The sequence below is a fragment of the Leiobunum rupestre genome, chromosome 7 (assembly GCF_980474605.1).
Source record: "Leiobunum rupestre chromosome 7, qqLeiRupe1.1.hap1, whole genome shotgun sequence".
In the NCBI taxonomy this organism is placed as follows: Eukaryota; Metazoa; Arthropoda; class Arachnida; order Opiliones; family Sclerosomatidae; genus Leiobunum; species Leiobunum rupestre.
The window spans coordinates 33076965-33103369 of record NC_143390.1 but is presented as its reverse complement, the minus strand read 5'-3'; the positions used below and the strand labels follow the sequence as shown (position 1 = coordinate 33103369).

The following is a 26405-nucleotide window of genomic DNA, read 5'->3' as shown; positions in this document are numbered from 1 at the left end:
TGTTTGCCGGAAAATCTATAGGCTTGCTTAATGAGAAACGTGATTGGCTTTAATAAGTGTCCTTAACTCGTTGCGCTCTTCGGTTTTTTTGACGGTATCCCACCGAGGTAATTCCTAAGATCTATTACGCGTACCAATCACGATTCACTGATAAAGGATTGACAAATGAACGCTACGGTTCGCGTTTCTCTGCGGGGAAAACGAAGGATAAGGGTTTTTACGGCTCGCCTTATCATCGCAAATATTTGTATAGGGAAATAAATCTGTTGACCGTGATGGCGCTGATTTTGTAGAAATATTTCATCCTAATGGACACGGTCGTCGAAGATGGTTCCCTGGGGCTACTCCGTCGAGTCTTATTAATAACGTTGTTGATAACGTTGTCGAGTTAAATAAGGCACTCTTATCACACTCTCTACAAACTGCAACGTATCGGGACTACAACTGTCAAAAACCAATACAATTTATCACGAACGAGTGAAGAGAGGTAGGCGGGCTTCAATTTATACCCGTGACTAAAAGTCGTTAATCAGCCGTCTCCCCTGGCGAGAAATGCAATAAACGTAAGGGTTTGTCAGCGTACAAAGGTTATTGCAGCTATAATAAATAATTTTGGTCAGTGATTAAAGTCTTTTTTTCGGCGATCACTCTACGCGATGGTCAAGCCTAAGATACGTATAGGTCGTAAAAGAAATCCTACCACGTTCCGGGACTCAAGTCGACGAGTAGAGCCACTTCTTGATCAGGTCTGATGCTGGACGATAATAGATTCCATTCTTGCTCGCTCTCGCGTCGGAACTGAACTACGAAGTGCTTGATCGGACATCCCCCGTCACCCCAAGAATTAAGCAGAAGCGAGAGGTTGGTGACATTGCGAACGATCAAGTGTCGTTCGTTAGGCGGTACTGGCTCTGTCCATAACCAAAGACAAACAAGAAAACCGAGTGTTAAAAGAAACGTGAAAAAGAAAAGGAGGAGATTGGCCCACTGCTGTTTGAGAATGGTAAGAGTGGGAGAGCAATCCTGAGAACAGCTTTATCGGGGTTATTTGGGTTGACATCCCACTCGGACGCTGTCTTCGTCTCGGGATCAAAGGACAAGGAAAACGTTCTCTCTATACGAAAGGATATACTTTAACGCAAATATTTGTCTTTAGATTTTGCGTCATCGAAGCTAAGGCAAACCCTTGACTTTCGGAAATGAAAACACTTACGTACACACATGAGAGAAAACTATCCCTGATATTTAAAAATTTTAAAACGTTGCTAGACAACGGTAGCAACGTATGATCTAGATCGCGGGATGACTTTACGCGAGCTAAAATTTTCAAAGGGCGTCTCGGAAACGGGCTTCAAAGTTTTTTCTCGGAAGAGTCAATACAGACAATAAAAAATTCATTTTACGCATTTCATTAATTTAATATATGAGCAAGCCTGAAACTAAAAAGTCAAGTTGCAGAATTAAGCGTTCTAGAAAAGGAGCAAAGGTCCCGGGAGTCTTAGTGAGCGGAGCTTAAGAAAAATAAATTAGGCAGAAAGAATAACGAAAGGGTGATATAGAGTGAGCTCTCGAGAATTTAGTCGCTCGGATAGAAGGAAAATAGAAAGTTGAAGGGTTCGCTATACTTCTCCGTGAGAGAGAAGAATACCTAGAGCACTCTTTTAGAGCTAGACAACGCTATTCTAATAACCTTCCATTTAAAATTTTTGCTTCGTACAATAAAATACGGAAGAGACTGGAAAAGCCTTATCTAAGAATTGTCATTAAAAATTAATTTGATTATATATTTGTCTTAAGAGAAATCCAGAGATTCCAACTTTTGAAATTTGCTCCTAATTAATCGGAATGAAAAACTCCCAATTTATTAAAATGTTAAGGTTCAACTTCCTCTAAGAAAATTGACAATTTTTGGTTACCTTTTAAAGGAGACCTATAAGATCATTAATTAAGGACGTTTGAAGTAATTTTAAAGATAACGCTAATTGGATTAAAGCTCGCTCTCTTTCCAGTGACACTTAAAACATTTTGCGTGCGTTTTATGTATTGATTTTTGGCACGTCATAGGCGTCCAAATAGCGGAGGTCTACCTTTCGCATTTCCATCTCGTCTAATTTTCACGGGAAATAGTTCTCAAAAGAATGAAATCGATTGGTCACGTGGCATTTTCTTTAAATAATCCAAGAAGTTACGAATGAATAACGATAGTCAACTACGGGGAATAGCGTGGATCCCAGTGCAATCGTGGAGGAACTCAATTCCCCGACGATGGCCGGGTGGAGAGTGGAAGATGTTGTAAAAATAGCCCGATAAAATTTCATTTTCTTACCGGTTCCCTCCGTCTTCAGGGCGATCACTTCACTGGGATCACCCTTGCCCACTCGGTTAAAGGCGTAGATATAAAATTGATATCGGGTTCCGCAGGTGAGATCTTCCACCGTGTAAGAGGAGGTTTCGGGAGGCAGTTGAATCTCCATCCATTCCTCGGCTTCTTTGCGATACTGAAGGACATGACCTGCGCCAGAGAGTGCCGACGAAGGGAAATTTTTTTCAGAAATAACAAATCAGATAAGCGAAGGAAGAAAGCTATAGCGCGCAATCGCAACTGCGTAACGTATCCGTCACGTCTTTTTATTTATACCAAATCCGTTAAAGAAAATCTAAAAGGACAGACGCGTTTCGAAGTTGCGACGGATTTGAAGTGGCAAGACTCGCCAGATAGCGAAGAAAGTAGGAACTGGGGAAAAAGCGAGGGTATAAAAAAATAAAAGAGTGCAGATGGTTTCCTGATGTACTCAACTTCCCTTTCGTGATTTATTGAAAAAAATCTTTCACTCGATACACGCAAAGCCCCCATCCCTTTTCTTAACATCATTTTTCTCGAGACACCGAAATGGAGAGTTAACCTATCCTGCAAATTCCCAAAATGGTCGTGCAAACCGTCATCGTTTCACGATGTACATTCTCGAGAATCCTCGCTTTTAAAGGGGAAAGAGTTGTCCTCACCGTTTTAGAGATAATCCTCGACGTTGTTGACAGGTTTTACACAAAAACTTACGCCCAGAGTCCCTTTATATAGCCCCTCCTCCGTGCGGAAATTCAATATTTGAAAGTATGTCTCGCTCGTTTCTTTTTAGGCCAGTTTCTTCATATCTAGCGTTAGCGTTGGAAGCGAAGCGTTGTATACTCGTGATGACCCGAAACTAAGCCTTATTTCTACGGAGTTTAATATTGATTTTTTTTGCGTCACTTTCGAAATTTCTTAGACACGATATTGGATTTCTACTGTATTTATTATACCTTGGCGCAAACCGAAAGAGGATTTTTTACCTATTTTTATAGCTACCGCTCGCAATTTCTAAACACGTGTTAGGAATGGCTCGAATGCGAAACTGCTCACGTACGCCGTGAGAAATATCGTACGAAGGCAACCCATTTTCCGCCATTTTGTTTTGTAAAATGGTAATAAAACCTCGGTTTTGGGGTCTCGGTTTTCGTGTGTTACCGAAAGCATGAAAATTCGTGCCGCGTTCAATTAACTTTAAACCGTAGCTATCTTTTAGCCCGATGACAGCTCGTACGGCGTTTTCAAGAACGTAACAAGTTAATGCCGCCTCTTTTACCTGGCAGTAAGGTTTTAAACTAAAATACTTTAACCTCTGAAATTGAAAACGCATCGGTTATCAAATTCCCCGAACAGGTACGATAATGGCGTTCACCGAGAAAGCTCCATTTCGTACTTTAATATTCCATAATATTTATTACCCGAAAAAACTTTAATGGAAGAAAACCCTCGTTGGTTGTTATATCGAGTATTCGCATCGCAAACAATTATTTTTCCAATAAATATTAAAAGAACCTGAACGTCGTTATATTGAAATTTAATAGAATCTCGATTAAATTCCAATCTTTGATAAGAATGAAGAAAAATATCGAAAACCCACTTAAAAATCGTTACAATACGTTTATGAGATTTAAATGAAATATAATAATAACAAATAAGGACGCCTAAATGAATCAGAGAAAAGGATAAGGATTTTCAGATCCTTACGAGGGTGCATCCTCCCTAAAGTGCATAATGCCATGCATTTTCGAAGCGGCGTATAGGAGAGGCTAAGCCTTAAGCCTCTGGAGAAAAATGATTCAACAATGCCATAAAAGGAACTCTTACGGTATTTTACCTCATAAGCCCTTAAGGCAGTCGCGGCTCGGCCTCATAAAAGTCATTTAGCGAAACTGTACTTTATCCCATTTTCTTTGGAAAAGAACACGACCGGGGAAAATGGTGCCTTCAAATAAAAAGGACAACGTCGTGGTCGAGAGCGAGACGGTCATCTCCGAACCACCCACGCGCTTCGTACTATACTATTATAGGGCCTTATAAGAAATACATTATTAGGATCATAATTTAAGACGGAAATATCACACTCGGCCCTTTACAGGACCGGTAAGATCCCAGTTGGGTCTCCAGTCCAGTTACGAAATATATAGAAATACTTCTCTCTCGCATCCACGCTTCGTCAAGTTGGCCATTAGAAAAGTAGGCGATTCCATTGGGAAACATACATCCCCCACTTCGAGACACTTTCTCCGCTATTTTCCAAAGGGAAAATCCGCCTTGGAAGAGATAACGTTACTCGATAAGCCAATGGATCGGGACGAGTACCGATTGGCGAGGTATCGTAGGAGCGATGGTTCGGGATAATCGCGAGTTAGTTTACCCCTAGCCGCGATAGCTGATAGTTGGTAGTTGGTAAGGTATTGGACGTACGTGTTTCGGTCTATCACTGGCATAGGGCAAGCGTCCAATTTCAAATGATCAAGACAATCTCTTCCATGACGTAGACTTACGTTGTAGTTCTAACTCTTTAGTTCTTTACTCGAAAAAGCGGGTACATGGCTTTTAGCAAAAGCGTCTTACGCTATTGCCCTATAAAGGGAAGGGTGACCTAAAGTATAATGTTAAGAAAAAGAAAACGGATAAAAAAGGCGAAAACAATTTTCTATCGCCACGAAGGAATTTCATAAAAGGACCCCGAAAAAGTACAAGATCCGCCTCTTTCCCTGTTTTTCTTCTTTCGTCGGCGGACTCGATTGTATACCAAAGACTGCAACAGCCCTTTCAACTTCTTCTTCCGCGCGCGCGTATACGCTTCGAAAAGATAAATAAGAAACTTCTTTCTTCACTATGGCCGAAGTGAGGGCTGAGAAATAAGTACTTTTCCGTTATATTCTCTTCTATGGAATGGATATGGCTGGATACCTTCCGGTACAAGCTACAAATCGTCCGCCCCTTTTTTATGTTCACCAGATTATTTTTTTCATCCCGGGCATTTCTCTCGCACCCACCGTGTAATTATTGAATTAATGCGCTCGGAACAACTGCTCTCCCCCTCCCCCCACCGTTGCAGTTATTCCAGTATAAGATAAAAGATAATCTTTCGCCGAAATAACTGTTTTTACGACTCCTGGAACTTCTCATTTTTGGGATTTTTTTAGCCATGTACAATACGAGTAAAGATATTGCTATAAATAGACCAAAAAAAATGTTATACGAAGGACCTTTTTTGCAATAGTTTCTAGCCAATTTTATTACGTATACCAAAATTTTATTATTTATTTAACGTAAAATAAAACCGAACTATCTAGTTTACGATTTTAATAAGCTTACGAAAATATGTATTTTGCGTTCTTGAAAAACTAAGTTACTTTCATGGCACAACGAAATTGTCAAAAAGAGTGATATTCTATCCGTGGATGACTCAATGAGAAGATATTTCATAGAGTGACAAGTTTCTATTTGCGTTAGTGGTTTTGTTTTGGCTAAGTGTTGGCGCCTCTATGTCAGAAAAGTAACCCTTCCATCACTTATTTCTAAGTCTGTTCGAAAGAGAGATTGGGTGAGGAAAAAGTAGGGAAGTATTAGAAGCTTCGATTGTAAGCCACTAGGACATCCGTGTACCACGAGCGAGTCTTCCCAAAGAAAGAATGTTCTGGATGGGAAGGGGAGGAAAGGAAGTGGATATTGGAAACGGCAGAATCCAAAACGATATATACACCAGAGAGAAGGAAATCATGTGCTGGGAGGAATGGACTTTACCTGATACTTGGTTGACCCCGTTTTCAGAGTGCCACGTCAGGCGGACCGACGAAGAGGTCAGAGCAACCGCCCGTAAAATTGGCGGAGACGGAGGATCTGAAAAAGCCAAGTTGACGTCCCTTTTTATGGAAACGATTTTCATCCCCTTTGCCTCTCCGCGGCGCCATCTACCGGTATGAACCCAACATATAGCGGAGTGACGTAACCAAAAAACGAACCCTAACCGACGCTTAACGCTAAACTAACGAAAGGGTACAGTTTCCCCGTGTTAAATTTCGGCTCAGCGTCCATCGCCAAAGTACGGATCCTTAGTATTTTTCCCCTTACCGGTTCTTTATACTTTCAAAATCTTCAATAGGGCTTATTGCGTGTAGGGTTTTGACGGGTGGGGATTTGGGACCCACCATCGTATTCTCCGGGAATTGCTGAAAATTTGCGAATAGAGGAGAATAGAGAGATTTTGTTTCGATTTTATTCGCCATCCTCGCTACGGCCGTTTTTTTTTCTTTCTTAAACCAGGCAACGCAAAATCAAATAAGCTCTATTAAATTATGCGGAAGAAAATAAACTAGCCGTTCTCGTTTCTTTGTGAAGCTCTCTCGGTAGGCCTTCACTAGATGCTTCTTTAAAAAATGACGTTCAATTTTATACCAGATTAGAGCTCTCTATATATACGCGCCAGCTTTATATTAAAAAGGTTTTTACCAACCAGCGTATAAATAATGAAGTGCAAATGTTTATGTATTAAAGTTTTATAGATAGTGGCGGATTGTTTTTTTTTCTGGTGGGGTTGGCGAAAATAAATACCTCGCGGGTGATATCAAACGCGTATTATTCCCGAAGCGGAAAGACGCAAATTGGACAAGTAAAAAGCCTTATTTTTACGGATGATGTTAGGGTACGATACGAAAGGTATATTCTTAAAATTTTACTGGAATAATAAACACGTCGTTAGTGAGGTTATAATTTGTGCACAGAGCAAAAACAATTACGATCGAACCAGAGACTCGTCATTATAGGGTATGGTATTTAAAACCGTCAACCCCGAAAGGCCCCCGTATATCGAGACAATTACATTTTCCCGCCACCCGATATATGGAACCGGTGACCTTAATAACCTTCCGCGTACGCGATCTACATTTAAATCACTTACAAGCCGTAGAAGCCGATCAAGACTCCACGACCTTTAGCTTCTATACTTTGATTAAGACATCGGGAGGTTACGTTAGGAAGTTTTAATCGCGACCCTTTCGATTCTCGGAACGATTTCCCTTAAAACAGTCCTCCGCACTCTATAGCCGTGCCGAAAGGGGTTAATTTCAAAAACATTCGCGATAATTAGCATAATTGAAAGGGAATTCCGATATTTGTTGTCGTGGGAATCTAAGCGCAACCTATTTTGCATTTAAAAAGACGATAAAACTAAGCGGAATAAAAAAGGCCGGCTTAATCATTTAACACGCATTAGAACGTGATTAGGATGGGTAAGTATATACATAGCGATAATTTGACGCGTCTAACGTCGCTCGCTTACGGGTCTCTCTTTCAGTGATACGGCTCGATCCAAATTGCTAGCTCGACATCATTAATTACTGTCTGTTCTCTATGGCGAAAATCCAATTTGAACTGCACCTTTTTTAATGTTGGGACTAGAACGAGCTTAATGGCTTCCAATTATCGCCCTCTTCTAGCAGAAGTTACGCTAATAGTCCCTTTCTCTCTCTCTCACTCCGGTCGGGCCAAATGATCGCCAACACACAGACGCGGAAAGAGAAAAGAACCCGGACGAATGAGATAGCCGATAATTTTTCCGCTAAGCGCACTCTTTTTCAAGCCCTTCCTCCCGCTCTGCTTTCCTTCCCTTTTTTTATCCTCTTCATAATACAAAGTGCGGAACGAGCCTCTGAAAAAGACAATGTAACTGCCGCTAGTGGTGGTTTTGCGGAATCATTTGTTCGGATAAAGGTGGGGCTGAAGACTTCATCGTCTCCGTGCTTCACTGGATAACAATTCCACCAAATTAGTAATGTCTTTTACATACCCCGTTAAATTTAGCTGGACGAGTGTGTCTAACGCACTCATTATAGGGTTTTCACGTTGAGAAGATGAACTGTTATTCATTTTAAACGCGAGAAAATTCGTTACAAGATGGTCGTGGAGTATCTTAGAGTGAAGGACTGCTGTGCGAATTAATGGTGAAATAATTTTCTTTCGAAATTAGATTTGGATTACTTTAATTTGATCGAAAATTCTGAATTAAATTTTAATAAGGCGTTGAAACGTACACCGTAAAATATAAAAGTAACCGCCATCGGATAAAAGATTGTCGCTTTTGGTTTTCGTAATAAAGAATATTTATTATTTTTGGCGCCGCTTTTTCAATACGCTCACTACCGATTAGACCTTTGTAGACGAAGAAATAGCCTATTCATATCTCAACCTACCAGATATTCTTCATATCAAAGCGATAGTGATTCGAAGCAAAGAAACGAAATAAGCCGTACAGTTGCCCTCGCTATCAGTTACAAAATTTCAATTACATCTATAGGTAAGAATGATATATAACGGTGCGAGCGAAAAATTCGGGAACCTTACCAGAAAAGGGAATTGAATGTTGATGTTAAAACGATTCTATTCCATCCGTCTCTCACTAACTGAAATCCGATAAGAAACCCATCCTCCTCCGAATCAAAAGAGGCGGAAAAAAATGGATAAAACCTCGAGAAAACTTCAAATACACACCCCATTCCTTTCCTTAACTCCTTATCAGAATCGCTACCTACCTACCCTATAAAGACTCTTCTTTCATTCACAATTTACCCCTCTCCTCCTTATTACCTAGCTACGTTCGAGAATCAACCGTTACTACACAGAAAAGGCCCGATAACAGTACAACCGTACCTCGGCCTTTCCAAAAGAATCTACTAAGTTTAGGCACGAACGCGGATGAGACAAGGCGAGGGGAATAAATTGGAAATGAGCTAAAATCTTTTTCGAGGGAATAATAGTTTTTCCATCCGCAAGAAAAGAAAGTTAAAGAAAAGACTAGGACCAAATAAAAAATACCCAAAATTTAAAATAATACAATTGATGAGGAAGAGCTATAAAATTCCGTGAAACATTATCGTCAAGAAATTTCGTGCCCCCCCCCCCCCCCTGCCCTGGTTCGAGTAGACGTCGTTCCATTCATTCGATCAGTTTCTGTGCCTCCCCAGAAACCTTAGCTTTAAATACCAAAGGAGTCGGACGAGAGTTAGGACCCATTTTTTACCTAAGCTTAAGAGAGTTAATAATTTATGAAGACAGCTGACAATGTCTCTAAGATTAGGCACTCTAGTGTAATTATCGAGAGAGAAGCGTCATTCATTTACACACACACAGAGAGAGAGATAGAGAGAGAGAGCGAGAGAGAGAGAGAGAGAGAGAGAGAGCGAGAGAGAGAGAGAGAGAGAGAGAGAGAGAGAGAGAGAGAGAGAGAGAGAGAGAGAGAGAGAGAGAGAGAGAGAGAGAGAGAGAGAGATGGCGCGTGGGGAGCAAGAAGATAATGGATTTTTGCTTGGGCGCCATGCGAGCGTAAGAAAGCCTTTGTGTAATTGGGGGATTCCGATAATGTGTTTACACAGCGAGAGAGCGCGTTGTAAATTTTTGAAAAATGGGCTTTGGAACCCTGCCTCAGACTCGGACTAGAGAGAAAGAGCCTTATCGTCGAACTTCAAAAATAATATGAGAAAGCGCCATCTCTTAATGGCGAAATAAATTCTGACAGCTGCGTTGGAATTTCTCTTCAGACATTCCTCTCATTTTGCGTGGCGTATCGGAACAAAATCCACTCGCTTCGTAAATGAATTTTAAGCATGGACTAAGGCTTAATAATTTGTCAAAAGGTCTCTCGAAGAAACGACTCTGATTCGTAGCGTAAATTAAGATATCTTAGAAGCGTATAATTTAGGGAATATAACTAAATTATATTCGACAAGATTGAAATACAGGTTTGCCTAGAAATTGCACCATTTCGAAGATTTCGGAAATGCGAAAGATTAAGTTTATGATCTTTTACGGGCTATTAAATCTTTTAGCTGGAAAGAAAATTTGCGCTTTCGCACTCTCGGTAATAGGTTGGGATAAACTATATGCTAGTGCTTGAAAACCGATAGAAATAGGCCGTTCGGAACGTACTTGGAAGACGGCCCGAAAAGTTACTTTCTAAAATGAAATTGCCAGCTTACCTAGTTCTAAAGTTTCGGCCGTTACTTCGTCGGACAAAGGTCCGGCTCCACGGACGTTAAACGCTTGGACGACGACGACGTATTTCGAGGCTCTTCTTAAGTTATCAATGTCACACTCGCCGTCTTGAGTGTCGGCTTTCAAATCGACCGTCTTGTAGATGAAGGGTTCCGTCGAGCCGTACACTTTGTAACCGATGTAATAGCCTTTTATTCGACCATGTTGCAACGAAACGGAAGGAGCCTGCAAAATAGTCAGAGCGAAAAATATACTTTCATATAAAGTCATTCGAAAATGCTCTTTCCAAATTACTTGGGGTAAACGTTCAATTTCGAGGTATATAAAGATGGAGGTAATTTAATATACGGTTTTCAACCAAAATTTTTATTATTCAACCAAGATCCCTGATTAATTTTTTGGGGCCCTCCTCCTCCTTATCATGCATGATCTTGCTGGGCCCTAGGTTTCAGCCTGGTCAGCCTTATGAATAATGCGGCACTGTCTCTTATTAAACAACACTTTACCATCCCTATCAGAGATAATAAAGAAAAGTTGCCGTTAGTTTTTGGAAATTTTTAAACATAAGTATTTAAATGTTATTTCTTAAATATTTTGATTTTAAAGAGAGCTATTTAACGATTTCAATTGTTTCCCCTTACGTTTTTATTGTGTGCCTTTAAAAAAATATTGGAATTCTTGGAGCTTAATATATGCTTTATTGCATATAGCACATGTAGCTATAGCTTTCCTACATTAACACCGATAGGTAGAGAAATGTTGAATCTTATACGGCAGTGTAGTGTGAAGGAATTTGCTACAGTAACCAGTGTCTCTTCGGAAATACATTTAGATAGCACATTTTGACAAGCGTTCCAATAAATTTTCTCAGTGGACTTCACCCTGGACACCGGTGCGCAGCGTGTGGAACATTTTTACAGGCGTTAGTAGGCAAAAAATGAGAAATTGCATTTAAGCCTTTTTACACACAATCCTAAGTATTTGTGTGTATTCGTTTCACGTATAGTGTAGCCGATGCCACCACGTCGCGCATATCTCTTCAATAGTTAGGTCTAGAAAAGTCAATTATATCTCGTTCGAATGTACATACATCGGCATCGTTAGCCTTTCATAAATGTTTGAAATCGGAGCCCTAGAAGTCGGGTAAATGCCCAATTGACTATTTTCGGTGGTTTCGCTTTCTGTGGTAGATATTTTATTTAAAATTAAGTCCGATAACGTTAAAAAAATATTTTTGGTTAGGTTAGGATTCAGCGGATCTACACCTTCGGTAACAAATACGTATAAGTGCAAATAAGTATGGCCGTGGATATATATTGGTTATATCACCGGCGTTGCAGATTGCTGTGTATAGCTCAAACAAACTTAACACATCAGGAGGATTGTGTGTACTTTGACCGTCTTGTTATATTCATCATTTTCGAAAAATGTATGAGATATTTCTAAAGAATATTTAAGCAATTTATTAAGTGGAATTTACTTCCGGGACTTTTAACCATGTATGAAGTTTTTGAAAGCGAGCTTTGAATATTTTCAAAATAGCCCACCAAAAACACTCTTAGAGCAACTTTTTTTTAATAATACATTAAAAACCACTTTCCAACCAATAAAAGTAAAACAGGGAGTAAAAACACTTTATAGTTTGCTTACCTGCCACGAGACGTGCAAAGAAGTGGAGCTAGTGCTGATGACCCTGATGTTGGTGGGAGGACCTCCGGGAACTTGAGGAAAAAATGAAATTTTTTTGTAAGGATACCAAATTTTTTACGTGAAAAAACCGTAATTCCGTAAAGAATTTTAATAGCACACTCAAAAGTTAAGTTTAGTGAGAACACAAAATAATAATGAAAAGCGCTTTTCGTATAAAATTTAAAATAGAGCTTCTACGAAGAATTCGCATAAATTTAGGAAATCCGAGACCTACAGCTTTCAATTTGAAATCCAATTTGTAAGGTTCTAAAGAGAGTCGTAAAAAAAGATTTAGGATCTGGAGTTGACAGGGGTTCCGGGGTTAAAGTTAAGCCGACGTAGGTAAGTGAGAATAGGGAACTGAAAGAATTAAGGTCTACGCCGCTTCAACCACCGCACGCCGAACTAAACTGTTAGCCTTATACGGAGTCTAAACCGATCTTATTTTATTCACTGCGCCGTAATATAGTATTACTGGAAATTTGTGAGAGACGGGTGGCTTAGGGGTTCGCTTTCCAGCTCTCCACACCTTTGGCTCAAGAAAGAAAGCGCGGAAAGACTGAGAAGGAGAGAAACGAAAGATTTACGAGGGGACTTTTATCCTCACCTTCTTCAGAAGTAGTTACGGAAGAAACGGCGGTGTAATCGCTCAATCCTATGATATTTTCGGCGGCCAAGCGGAAGTGATAATCGGTCATGGGCGTTAAATCTTGGACCATTGTTTCGACTTGCTCGTTCGCCACAACCACGTCACGGCTACCCGAATCCCACGAATCTATATAAAAGAGAAGATTTTATCGCCAAAGATATAATAATGTGAAATTCCGATTTGGCTGCCCTGATTGCGCCAGCGGATATGATTTTGATAAGATAACGCGTATCCCATTCGTGACGCCAAAGTTACGCAATCCTCAACGGACACCTTCATCTGGGAACTAAATGTTATACAAACTATATTTCGGCGCTTCAAAACTCCGGTTGCGTGCTGTGTATAGTTTTCTAAAAGTTAAACACGTTCTTGGCACTCATTGGTTTATGGGCCAAGTTTCGGATGTTCAACGTTTTCTTTGTCTATTGTCTCACGCTATTTTTGGAATATTAAATGTATGGGGTGTGGCTTCATTTTTCAAATACCAAGATGCATTCTCCATAATACCACTTTCCCTCTTTTAAATCATCCTGGTAAACTACTTTAACGAATACCCGCCAATTTTAAATAACTTACGATATTACTAAGTTATCGAAGGCCATATTCTTAAATTCTGACTTTATTGTTCAACACCGGTCGAAACAATATTAAATATAATTAAAATCAAAAGATATTTTTCAAATTTCCGTCAGGTTTGATGAAAGTAACTTCATCTCAAAACGGTTAACGCCATTTTTATCAATTTATAAAAGCAGGCTGTCACTTTTGTTTTTACACGCCGTGTTTCTTGGAGCCAATTAAGAAAAAAAAGATTCGTAGAACTTGTATCAAAAATAATTGGACGGTATGTAGAGCGTAAAGGTCTCGGGCCAAAAGATTCCCCCGCACCACACCCAAAAATAATTAAGACGGAAATTTAGCTCACGCACCGCGGAAAGAGTGAGCGTCGCAGATGTCATTCGGAGTTACAAATTATCTTCGTCTCCCAAAAACGGTAATTTGTATCTTTCGATCCAGTGAAGCGGCAAGCGATAACTTATATAGCTGTTCCCCGAAAAAGATCCGTTTTCGAATTGCGAGAAATTCCCCGAAATTCGCGCACCGCGAAGTTATTTCTGCTTCGTCAAAGGAGAGTGATCTCTCTCGCGGGAAAAAAAGTTTCATTCATTTCGTTCCTTTTGAGATGGGGGATACCTTGTTCTATGAGCGAACAGATTATAGTCGAAATCAGTGGATAAGAAATCGGGACGATAAGCTTCTTCCAAACTAACGCTCCTCCGAAAGCGACAATTCGCAATTCTAAAATACAGCGAACAAAATAAATTACCTCTAGCCTTCTTCAATTGCAAGATGTACTTTGTGAGGGCAGCATTTCCGGTGAACGGTGTTTTCCAAGATAAGGTGACGCTCTTGCTAGAAACGCTTACAATGGACATATCACTCGGTGGATCGGGTCTGTCTACAAAAATAAATCAATGTATTAAGGCCTTATCCAAATAAAAGTATATTTATAAGGATATAGATTTTGATCAAGTTGTACAACAGGGACGAAGTAATAAATAAACACGAACGGCGAGTGGGCTTATCAATAAATGTATGTATACGTTTGGAAGTATATGGCAGTAAGACGACAACCGAAATAATACGTCAAAGGTAACTGCAAAATCTCCCAGGATTTAACGGAAGGAAATAACCCAACTATAGAGAAACATCAATAGGAGGATGCTCTTTGCGCGCCTATTGGCTTCGGAGGCCATGCGCGTTAACTCTCAACGGGCTGCAAACGTAATTTTAAAACTCGTCCATCCGTAAAGCACTTTTGAAAGTTTATTCGTCGAAAGAAAACGCGAGAGTCTCTTCCACCCGCGTCGGGAGGGAGTGATTTTATATCCTCTTTCTAAAGGCGGGATGTATAGTTCGCGTCGACGCCATTGTTTCAAAAAATGGGGCTCTAGATCTTTTAAGGTTAGATAACCACGAGACGTGGATTTATAACTTGAGGAAGACGGAACCCAGAGGGGAATTCGCGAAGTAAAGCTATTTTCGAAACCGGTCTCTAACAGGTTGCGAGGATAAGATGAGGAGGACGTATACGGTATTATATAGACCTCAACTACTTTACCCCGGTCTGACTGTTAAAGAATGCCTCCTTTCGGTAAATATCTTCGCCTCAAACGTCATATTTTTAGCAAACTCCGTTTTCCGGAAGGCCATTCTTAAATAATAAATGTCAAACTTCGCTGGCGAAACAAAATGCATTTTAAAGGACCGAGATAAAATGCCAGACTGCCGAATAAATACACGATATAACACGGTGGAGTTGGGCAAGCGAGAGAGAAAAGTTGAAACTCAGGAGAGAATGAAAAAGAGAACCCGGCCGTTGAAAAAAGGTCTTATCTAAAGGGCGGCTCTCTTTTATTTTCGGATGCTAGGTTTAATGAGAACGAATTGAAAAGAACGGATTTCGCTACTTTTTTCTCGATCCAAGCCCAATTAAAAATGTAAGACTAAAGACGGGTTGCTTAAGTAATGTTTAAACGTAACGAACCTTGAACGGTGAGCTGAATGGTCTTCTTCTCCTGGCCGAATGCGTTCGAGGCCACGCAAGAGTACAGACCAGTGTCGCTACGGTCCGCTCTTTCAATTACAATTTGATCGCTTCTGTTAGAAATGAAACGAAAAAACCATTGCTTGAAATCCGTGTCGGATTAAAAAGTACGTTTTTCTTTCACAAATAGTCCTTGCTACCATTATTTCTGACGTGTTTAACAATTGCGTTAACTATTAACCGGTGTATAAGGATAGAGTCTTGCGACTAACATCTGGAAAGGCTTTTTCACTACAACACGAACGGGTAGGTAAAATAACCAATAAAAGTTTAAAATTACACCCAATCTATTATGTCTTAAAAGCTATTTCCTTTAAGAGCCTAGCTCGCAAACGACGTGGGAATCCGAAACAATTTAAAATGTCAAACGTAACATACCTAGTGTAAGAGGACCTCTTGATAGCTTGGCCTTCCTTGAACCATAGATATGTAATGGGTGTTTCACCCTGGGCATCGCAATTTATTTCCACGGGATCGTTTTTGGCCACAGTGAGCGCCTCGAAGGGCATATTGAAATGCACCGGAACTAAGTAGAAACGAAATTTGTGAGTATATTCGCTTTCCAAATCACTCGAGCGTCAGGCCAAAATAAAACTTTAATAACGCTCACTCCCCGCCCACCTCTCTGGTCTCAGGCGCCCGTGGGTATCGAGATCTTTCTTCGGAGAGAGGCCGAGAGCAAGTGGAGGTTAGCGGCGTCCTTACCATGAACCTTGAGATTGATTACGGTGCTCAGAGGGGCTCCCACTCCATTACTCGCCTCACACATAAACCGCCCACTATCTTCGGGTTCAATCTCGCGAAAGACGAGGGAGCCGTTCATCAGGGTTTGAACCCTTGACCCGCTGATGACCGTCTTGAAATCGGGCGAATCCAACTCTAAATAAAGAAAAGAGGAGGCCAATTTATAACAAGGGCACGCACCCTTGAATATCGATTAGGTTATTCGCGCTAAATGGCTTGATACCGTAAGATCAAAAGAGGACATTTTAAAACAAGCGCTTAAGATTTAAAAAAATATTTAAAAGAGTTAGAAAAGCAGTCAGAAAGGTTTTTATTATTTTAATTTTGTAAAAATTTAGCTTAATATCGAATATGATTTAATTTAGAATGCGAGCATTCAATATAATATATATAACTTCAGGCGTTACTTATACATTGCTTTTCTCGCTGGTATGTGACGAAGTTTCTAATTGTGTACGCGGCCATTTTGAAATAATAAACGTTAATCTTTCCAACCGGAATATAAAAGAGACTAAGGAAAAGTAAAAAGATAGAAAAGAAATTGAATATCTTGCCTAGAGATTTTTTCCAGAGTACCCTGGGCTCGGGTTTTCCCGTAGCCTGGCAATCAATAACGGCTCTGCTACCAACTATTACGTCCAAATCTCGTGGCTCAATTTTCCATCTGGGCGGAGCTGGAAATTGGGAACTTATTAATAACATCCTTTATTTAAAAATTCCACGAGCGCACCAAGATAAAGAACTTAGGGGAATTCTTTAATAAAAGTAGCCTTTCGGCTCGATTCCCGCTTCTCCACTGGCCCCACCCCCTTTCTCGCTCGGTACAAAACCCCTTTCTCCTTAACGAATCTTTATTTTCTTCTAGCAGCCTTTCGCCTTTAAAGAGGCAGCGAGATCGGTTAAGAGGGAATAACAGTGAAGAGGAAAAATTATTTTCACCCCTCGTGGTACCCCAAATCCACGAGGAACTCTTTTAGACGAAGCTTAAGTTTAACGATCTCCGCACACCTTGACAGTCAAAAAGGGCTTCGCGTCCATAATTAAGGTCTCGGGAATGGCAGTTCGTAAAGAAAACCCCCTCTTTGAAGCAGCCCAGAAGACTAAATGGATTTGGCCTAATGCGTCGAATGAAACTTTATGCCTTTAATCTTTCGCTTCGTTAGGCTCGATTCTTTTTGTTTATTAGCCGAAGCAACCCGAGAAGTGGGTGCGCGAAGGGGATATCCGTGGAAAGAAAGGGAAAGAAGCACTCGAAAGCGCAGCGGGGCTGGACTTAAGGGAGAAGTGCTGCGGGGAAGAGCTACTTTCGAAGGATAAAAATCCATCTAGGAAATGTCTCGATCTACGAGCCCTTTTCTCCGATACCTTCCCAAGTGGAAGCTTCGCTACGAGAAAGGACTGTTCGGATACGCTTAAGAAGAATCAACGACGGCGCGTCCGTAAGGAAATTATCACTATTTATTGAAAAGACTCGAAGATTCGTTATTTTAAAATTAACTCAAATTCGAAATAAACTTAGCGATATAAAACATTTTCGTATACGATTTCGTTAAACTAATTTCAAAATTACTGCGATCCAAAGGTAAAATCATTTGACACTCTTGGATTTTGAAGTTTTTTCAAATAAGGGTGGGTGCTTTTTGATAACTTGATAAACCAAAATTATAATTCAAACAAATTTAAAAAAATATCCATTCATTTAATATAAAATACAAGTAGCTAGATAAATATTTCGGCTATTTTCCGTTCATGTCTAATTTAAAATATAAATAAAGAATTCCAAGTGTTTAAATTTCTTTACAGAACTAATAGCGTGGTAGGAATGGAAATGAGAACGTAACGTACCAGTTGAAAAGTTATGAGAAATTTGACCGCATAGTTGAGAGCTCGGAGAACTCCCGTTTTCGGGGCTATAAAGTAAAACGAGAAAGCGGCTCCGTGAGCAGCCGCCTATAACTTCTTTCCGCGAAGAGGAAAGAGAACACTAAACTCCACAGCCAGGAAAAAAGAACTTTCGCTCATTAGGGAAACTTAGAGCAGCTTGGAAATTCCGAAATCGTAATAAAAAGAAACTCGAAAGAAGACCAAAAGTCGCGCGCCGGGAGAAAGAGTCTCGATTTCACTTATTCCATTTGCGACCCCCTCCCCCCCCCCCGCCTGTTCATCGCCTCTCTTCTCTTTTTAGTTGGGCTTCGCGGGAAAAGGTTTCACTCGCTTTTTAGCGACTTGACGATTTCTTGTCAACGATTGAAAAAAGGAAAAAGCACCCCACCAATTCTTCACAGAAAGAGAAACGCTATTTCAGCAACGGATGTATATGGGAAAATCTCTACGGTAACCGTTTCTCAATAACGCGTACGCTCGCGCTAACTAAAGCGTGGTGCTCGTACGTGTTCGCAGCCTTGCAAAGTCACTGCCTACAGTCGCCGAACCTAAATAACAATGATGAAAATAAGGTGAAAAGTGAATTGGCAACCACTGAAAAGTTAAGTTAAAGGTAGGCCTAGTGGCGCCAAAAATTCTTGTTAAGATGAAACTGTCAAGTTTATCGGAGATTTTGTTGTCAAGGAAAAATTTTTCCACATTAAGAAGGATTTTCGTAAGTCCGACGGATCTCTTTAACATAAGTGGTTCATCATTAAATATTTCATTCCTAGTCTGAAGTAGAACTCTTTTGATCTTTCAGAAACTTTTCCCTCTATTAATTAAAACCGTTCACGTTAAATTTTACATTTGAACATTTTACTTCTGGTGTACAAGTGAATGGAACGTGAATGTAGTCATTATTTTTTCAAGTCATTCGAAATCTGCTCGATTTTGAATTAGTGAAGTGAACAATAATAATTAAATGAAATGTTTCATGTATTTTACGTTTAATAAGTTAGAAAATCTCAAGCAATGCAGTGTAAACGCATTTGGTTCAGATCGAATCGAAAACCTAGCGCTTCACAGACAATGATAAAAAGTTATTTTGTAGCCCATTTTAAAACCGAAAAAAAAAACATATAATCTTAGAATCCTTAAAGAAGAAAAAGAAACAGTCAAAAAACCAAGCTAATTTCGCGGGTTATTAATAGGAAAAGAAGAACAAAAATGTCCGGTGTCATTACTCGTAATCATTCCAAAGTAATTTCCCGAGAAAGAAATTATTAAGAATAATAGCATGGCGGTAAAGAGAAGGGGATAAAATATTCGAGGTAATCAATATGAGAAAGTATAAATGAAGCCAGGCGTACCATTAACGTTGATTGGAACGGAGAAATTAACGGCCGCAGCGTCGTTGGTGGCCAAGCAAGTGTAAGTCCCGCTGTTGTCCCTCCGCAAGGACTTAAAAACCAGCGTCGAGATGAAATCATCTATCGACTCTGTCGAAACGCCCAGCTCGGCGCTCAGAGCTCCCCCGAAAGACTGGCCGTCTTTGAACCAGCGAATTCTAATTGGAGGGTCGCCGACGGGGACGGAACACGTCAGGCTTGTTCTCATCCCTTCCTGCAGGTTGGTACTGGCTGCGATCGGAGTGATGGCTGGGGGCACTAAGGGAATAAAAGGGTAACGGGAGGACGCCAAAAAGAGAAAATTTATTGGATTTATGTCTGGCAATCTAGGATAAAATTCAATGGCCACGGAACTATAAGGGAGGAAGAAAATGGAAGAGAAATTCCCTGTGGCTTCAAAAGGAATTTCAAATATTGTTTTTTTACGCGCTCTTTGTCACGGGGAAAGTGCCTTAAGGTTTAGTTCGAAATAAACGAATTTAAAATTAGAACGAGACTTGTTTTTTTTTATTCATTCAAGAAAACTCTGGAAACTTAGATAATTGAACTAGATATGATACTCGGCTCCGAGTGGAATACGTCAAACAAACTCTTTTCAAGTGTTTTAAATGAAATCGTTGAAAGCCAAGAAAACATTCTTCCCTGTCTCTATTACCGTTGGTTCAGGTACTAATTTTTTCTTCGCTGATAGTATATTAAAACTTATGTAGAAGAAGGAAAACACCATTAAAATATCGCGAACAAACCTTTTCAGACTTTTAGTTCAAAGGGAGGCTTAAATATATAAAGCATCAAGTTAGTTTTACCTATAACCTTTAAGTACATATCCCTGTGCGATTTTTCTCCATTGTCCGCCTCGGCGAAACAAGTGTACCGACCATTATCTTCGATACGATCCACGTCTTGAATAACCAGAGTACCGTTGCCAAAAACTTTGTGCCTTCGTCCCAACGGAAGCTGTTTACCACCTAAGACAAAACAATAAAGGCGGGGAAGATCAATTTCAATAAAACGCTCGGGGTATATACTCCGAGAGCGATATAAAAACAGTAGATTTTAAGATTGTAATGGTATGTTAAGGCGACCTCGGGAATATATCCGGCCTCGTTTAAAATAAAAAAAGCGACGGTACTGAGTTCCGCCTGGGCCCGCGATAAAGAATATACCCTTTCGAGATTCAAATGGTCGATTTGGTTGGACTAGGTCCCCAGAGTGTCTTATAGACGGAAAATGGTCACCGTAAGTTGTAATGGCGTATTCCATCTCTCCTTTTCTTTCTCCGCCAGCAGCGAGCGACAGTAATGTAAAAGCAACGTCACGAAAAGAATTTGTACCCCTATTATCTCAATTGAATCTCGCCAATTCTTGGCCCACAACTTCGAGGAATGGCACGCGCTTACTGAAATTTTTTTAAAGACTTGGGCATTTTCAAAATCAACAAAATTAAATTTTACTATCTGCCGAGGGCCGGTTATTTAGGGTTCCAAAATTATGCAAAGCTAAATGGTTTCGGCTTTCTAGTTTATCTACTCTGACCTAAATTTTCATACTACTTAAAAATGCAAAACAATCTCGGATTTAAAGGTTTTACATTATACTCTCATAGAAATTTGAGAAAAATATACTATTGAAATTCCGGAAGTATGGGTCTGTACCACGAAAATACTTCCTCACGGCAATTTTATAATGTAAAATTATTGAATTACAATGTGGAAATATAATTTTTCCCCGGTTACACCGCAGGCTGGCTCAAACCTCTAGTCCCCAATTTAAAACAAGGTTTTTTGCATTTCCAGTCTGTTTTTCAGAACTTAACAATGAAACTGCAACGCTGTATCACTCGACTAAATGATGACGAAGAACAACTCACCCTTCTCCCAGGTGATCTTCTGAATCGGAGCGGACGTTACGGGACAGGTGATTGAGATGCTCTGTCCGGCGATGGCCGTTCTATTAGATAAGTCTCGAATGTAAGGAGGGCCCGTAACTTTCATTTGTCCACCGTGAATCACTAGTCCGTAATCGTTTTCGACACGACATTCGTAATGTCCGCCGTCGGACAGGCTCACCGAAGTGAAGTTAACGAAACTGACCACCGAACCGTCCCTGCTGACGTAATCCCCCAGTCGGACATTATGAGAGTCCCTAACCGGGTATCCGAATGTCGACCACGTGATTTGCGGCAAAGGATTTCCCGTCGCGGAGCACTTGAGAGACGACTGCTGGCCCGGCCTAATAGTGATGTCGTCAAAGGCATGAAGTAACAGTGGCGGTTCTGCTGTGTGAAGAGAAGCAAGAGCGAGACACACAATGAGACACGCGAGATCTTTATTCGTAGCGAATAAATATCGCTTATTTCGTTTGGAATTAAGGGTAGTTAAATTTTCTCAAGAATGTGCTTCCATAAAGTATTAGGTTTTGAACTTGAACTTGAAAGATCAAGGAACTATGAACAATGAAGCATCTTACATAAAACTAAAAGTTGGGAAACGGCCTGCACAGCACCTTCTTCGTTGCCCACGAAGCACTGGTACATGCCCCTGTCCCGCTGCTCGACTGAGTTTATATTGAGCAAAGTCCTGGAGTGAAAAGAAACCCTTCTGTCAGCGACGATGGCCTCCATATTCTTTTTCCACTCGACGAAGTCCAACGGCTGTCCGACAACAGTGCAATTCATGCTCACTTGAACGCCTTTGTTCACTTCTTGATGGTGCGGGTGAATCGAAACGGATAAGGGCACTAAAAAGGGAACATCACTCTCTGTAGAACATACAACCTCTAGGGCTAAACTCCACCGGAATAAGAGGGTCTGAGACAAAGAAAACCAAGAGCGGCAAAGTCTTCTACTTTCCCCGGTTCAACCTCCGGTAACCCGCTTCAAAGAATTTAATTACAGCCGATTTCTAGTATCAACAGCTTACGCTCCTTCCAACGAAAATTAGTTCGTTCGTTACTCGTTAGACAGAGTTCTATCTTGGGGAAACTAAACATTGGCTCATTTCAATTTAAACAATCGAGAATATAACGAACTCGGTAGGCCTGGGTGGTTACATCTGATTTCTCCCTCTCCGTTCCATTCGCGATGTGCAGGTCTCTAGCTTAGATTTAGCGGGGACCCGAAACAGCAGTCAACTTCCCAACTAATTATCAACGGTGCGTGAAGAGAGACTAAACAAGGGATTCCTACGTGATTCAAGTCAACTTGAACAGGCTTAATTTATTTTCAAAGTAAACTTTGGGGGAAGACTGATAACGAGCTTCGTCACGCTTGATTAAATTAACAATACTCCCTCGCCATTATTTAAAGCCAAGCCAGTTATTCGGAGATAAATGACTATTCTAAATAACACTTATAGCTTATAAATAGGATAATTCTATAAAATAGGAGAAATTAAAGTATTTCAGGATGACCCGGGAGTACAAAGCAAGCTAATTTGATTACTAAACTACGGGATTGGCTATAATTAAATTTTCTAAGATATCAGACGACTAAAACGATCCATACTGTATACATTTTCCTCGCGGTAATACACTACAATTATTTCGTGCTAAGTGAAAATATAGAAGCTTTAAATGAGCCTCATGGGATAAATTGTTTTGCGTGCTGGGTATTCTTGGTTATTAAGGAATTACGAATCAACGAGACTAATTAAATATGAATTGTTGGACGGATTTCTACTTTGTCTTACCAGTGACGGTGAGCCTCATTTCCACTTTCTCTTCGCCGACGTCGTTGGAGACGGAACACACGTAGGAGCCGGCCTCGTCGATCGAAACGCGATGTAGAACCAAAACCCCGTCTTGTTGCTTGTGTCGGTGTCCGAGATGCAAGTATTCCAACTGACTTCCGGACGACCTAAACCACTGATGTCGTGGCACCGGAAAGCCCTGAGCGACGCAGGGAAGGACGGCATTGTCACCTTGTTTGGCTGATACTTGGTGCAGGACGTGAGTTACTCGAGGAGGAACGCTGGTGTGCGGTTCTGTAAACACGGGCGACTCGAAAATATTAAAATCGTTTCAAATGCATGCTGCTGTCTAAACAACCGTTATTATATCGCAAATTTGTTCACGTGACCGAGTAAATAAGTTAAATTACCAACGGCGGGGTTAATTTAGAAATTAGAATAAGAATCCTAGTTTGGAAATTTAATATTAAATAAATACCGCTGCTACGAGAGAAAAGTATATTGTCGTAATATATTTATTGTCAAAACTCGCGTAGAAAGTAAACTTGCACAAGCGAAATTAACTCGAACTTAAAATTGGGTAAAGCAAACAAAGTGTACTAAGTACTTCTTCCTCTTGATAATCGGCGCGATAGTCTCCCCGAAACTAGTCGAGGTTCTATTCAATTGTATATAATTGTATTTAATTAAATGTTTTTATTCTTATAATAATTCAGCACGAAGGTCTATAACCTAATTTCTCTGTACTAAGTAGATTCGGAAATTTAACCGGGAAGATTCTCTGCGAATGTGATTAAAAACAGTAAATATACATAATGTTCCATTATAGTCTGGAGTTTGTAATTTGGCGGATACGTGTTTGCTCTTTCAACGATAAAAAGGCGCGTTACGCTACAAGAATTTTCGAGAAATGACAACGAAAAAGACAATCGAGACAGAGTATATACATAGGTTAAGGCTACCAAATTCTCGGGGAATGGAGAATGTGGAATATGCTTTGATTTTCGCGTCCCACCTCACTTGTACTAATATTATATGTAACACATAGGTTAAGTATAAAAGTGAATAATTAGTTATGGGTCATGTATTTCGACCTAGATCTTCCAAAGAGTATAATACGAAGGGACCCCCCCACTCAGGAAACACCACGGACTCGCCTCCTCCGTTCTAGCCCCTCATACTCGTCACAAAATTGAAAACGCGCCTATTCCCTCCTATCCCCCTTCTATTTGAATAAATTTTCCGGATAAAGGAGTTTTCTCTTTGAAAAACCTCTGGTTATACTGCCTCCTTCTCAGACAAAAATCTAGTCGTTCATTGCAACTGGATAACGCGCCCATCCAGCATTCCTCGAGGCATTCCAACCGAGACACTACGACGGAAGATACCAGTATGTTAAGGAATTTCAGTCACCCAGTACGCTTGTGGCTGGTCATGCGATACGCTCATCTTTTTAGCCCTCGTCTTCCCTTTTTTAATCCCATTTTTCCTCTACAAAGAAACCCTTCCTTCACTCGCTTTATCGTACTCTGCGTTTTCTACTTCAACTTCTCTTTTTCTTTAAGCGAAGAAGGCTCTTCTATCCAAACTCTTCGTTATTTCCGTAAGAAGTTCCATTATTTTATAAATTTTAATGCAAAGGATAAAATATCTAGTTTTTTATTCAGGTTCCGTGGATGGAATGAATATAATAGAATATAAACAAAAATGCGGTGCCCGAAGAAAATTATGATTAATGGTTAACGTTATGGCTAATTTAAGCATTTCCGTATTCGTTACGGAAAGACTACAGATCTCCGAAGAATAATCCTTTATCAAATATTATAAGCAAGGAATTGGTTGGAAGAAGTAGCGATTCTAATTTAAAAGTTGCGTTAAATTTTAAGCAAAATATTAAAAAAAACTTATTTCTGGTTCAATGCGTTAAATTTATTTGATATCTTACTATCTAAAATTATTGCAAAATTAAATGAAAATTTGAAATTGAATATTTACATAACTTTTAATACATTTTAAGCACCACGAATTTGAATATCATTAAACGGTACGGGGATAAATATCCGGTCTATAATAAAATTTTGAAAACGAAAAATCCCATTAACCCATGAAATTCCAATTACGTTCTTCAGAGATAAAATAACAAGAAATTCCCAATGCTACCATTTCATTCAAAATACTCTGTAAATTATTCGCGTAGCGAAATAGCATCGGGTCTAAAACAAATAAACTCCTTGACAAAAAGTTCAAAAATGGGATTTTGTATTCCCATCTTATTCCTTCTCTTCTCTCAATTCTAGTCTCCTTTTCCCTTTCTCTATTAGGAAGGGCTACCGCGTCTACTCAACCTCTATCCGAAATCCCTGTCCCACATGCCTCTCCACGCAGGCAGCAAGAACCGTAATAAAAAAGGGGGTAAGATAACAAAAGTGGAAAGATGTTTTCTTAAGCATAATATTCTCGTTCTGCATGTTGAATCCGTAATTTTCTCGACCGAAATCTTCGAAATGGGAGAAGAGGAAAGAAATATATATAAAAAAACCTCGTTCTCCGGAAAAATTGCCAGTTTGTGTCGCGTATAGCGCGCCTATCTTCCATTACCTTGAAATTTACGAGAGTGAGAAACTCGAAACAAGAGTGGCAAGTCGTAATAATTAGTTTCCCACGACGCACATTCTCCGGAATATAAAAATATAAATTCAATTAAATTCAATTTATTTTATTTATTTATTTATGTAGTCATTCTTCCCATTATTTGGAACTTTGCTATTTTAGAGCGCGCGCCCACGGATGAATTAACCTTGGCAGACAAAAGCTGGGCAGCTTCCTGTTCAACTCGTGATTTCCGGATGGAAGAACTCGCCACACCGCCTTTCCTCGTGTAATTTTTCCTCCTTAGTTGCCGGCAGCGGTTAGACAGTCAGGTAGGATCGCGGGTTCTCTCTCCGTGTACAGGCGGATAATTTCTTTCGGGAATCATGAAAACAGAGGCTATAGTTGGGGCTACTTATTCTCACTTAACCCGCATTCATAAGAATAATTGTAGCACTGATTTCAAAATTTTTATTCTTCAAAGATTTTCTCGCAACCCAAAGAAATTTTGCAAGAAAAATATCTTATTCATAAAATGCTTATAAATTACCCAAAGCTACACGGAAAACTAGTCGTAGTCCTTGGAGTGTACGCTCCTAAGTCTAAACGCTAACTAATGACCTCGATAAGCATTACACCACCAATTAAACGACGATTTCAGTACGTTGGCGCGATTCAACATTAATGGCGCTGGAAAAATATGATCGTCGCTCAAACTCTAATATTCAAAGAAGGTTCAATGATGCCTTCTCCGTGGAAAATAGAAAGATGGAGAAGGAGAGATAACCAGTAGGAAAATTTGTTCGTTTTTGCTCCATCAGTA

General features: G+C 40.0%; 1 protein-coding gene across 1 annotated transcript in view; it reads right to left on the bottom strand.

Moving 5' to 3' along the window:
- Positions 1-26405, bottom strand: part of LOC149936091 (cell adhesion molecule Dscam1-like) — a 60778-nt gene that overhangs the window by 7356 nt on the left and 27017 nt on the right. The window contains exons 5-20 of the mRNA XM_090181676.1: positions 22994-23287; positions 21774-22043; positions 21175-21582; positions 20111-20272; positions 19266-19562; positions 16584-16703; positions 15991-16164; positions 15664-15811; positions 15226-15338; positions 14005-14136; positions 12636-12803; positions 11990-12060; positions 10324-10564; positions 6098-6193; positions 2327-2512; positions 701-911 (exon numbers count right to left, since the gene is read on the bottom strand). Coding sequence (XP_090037802.1) covers positions 701-911; positions 2327-2512; positions 6098-6193; positions 10324-10564; positions 11990-12060; positions 12636-12803; positions 14005-14136; positions 15226-15338; positions 15664-15811; positions 15991-16164; positions 16584-16703; positions 19266-19562; positions 20111-20272; positions 21175-21582; positions 21774-22043; positions 22994-23287 — 3091 coding nt within the window. The remainder of the gene's footprint in view (positions 1-700; positions 912-2326; positions 2513-6097; positions 6194-10323; positions 10565-11989; positions 12061-12635; positions 12804-14004; positions 14137-15225; positions 15339-15663; positions 15812-15990; positions 16165-16583; positions 16704-19265; positions 19563-20110; positions 20273-21174; positions 21583-21773; positions 22044-22993; positions 23288-26405) is intronic.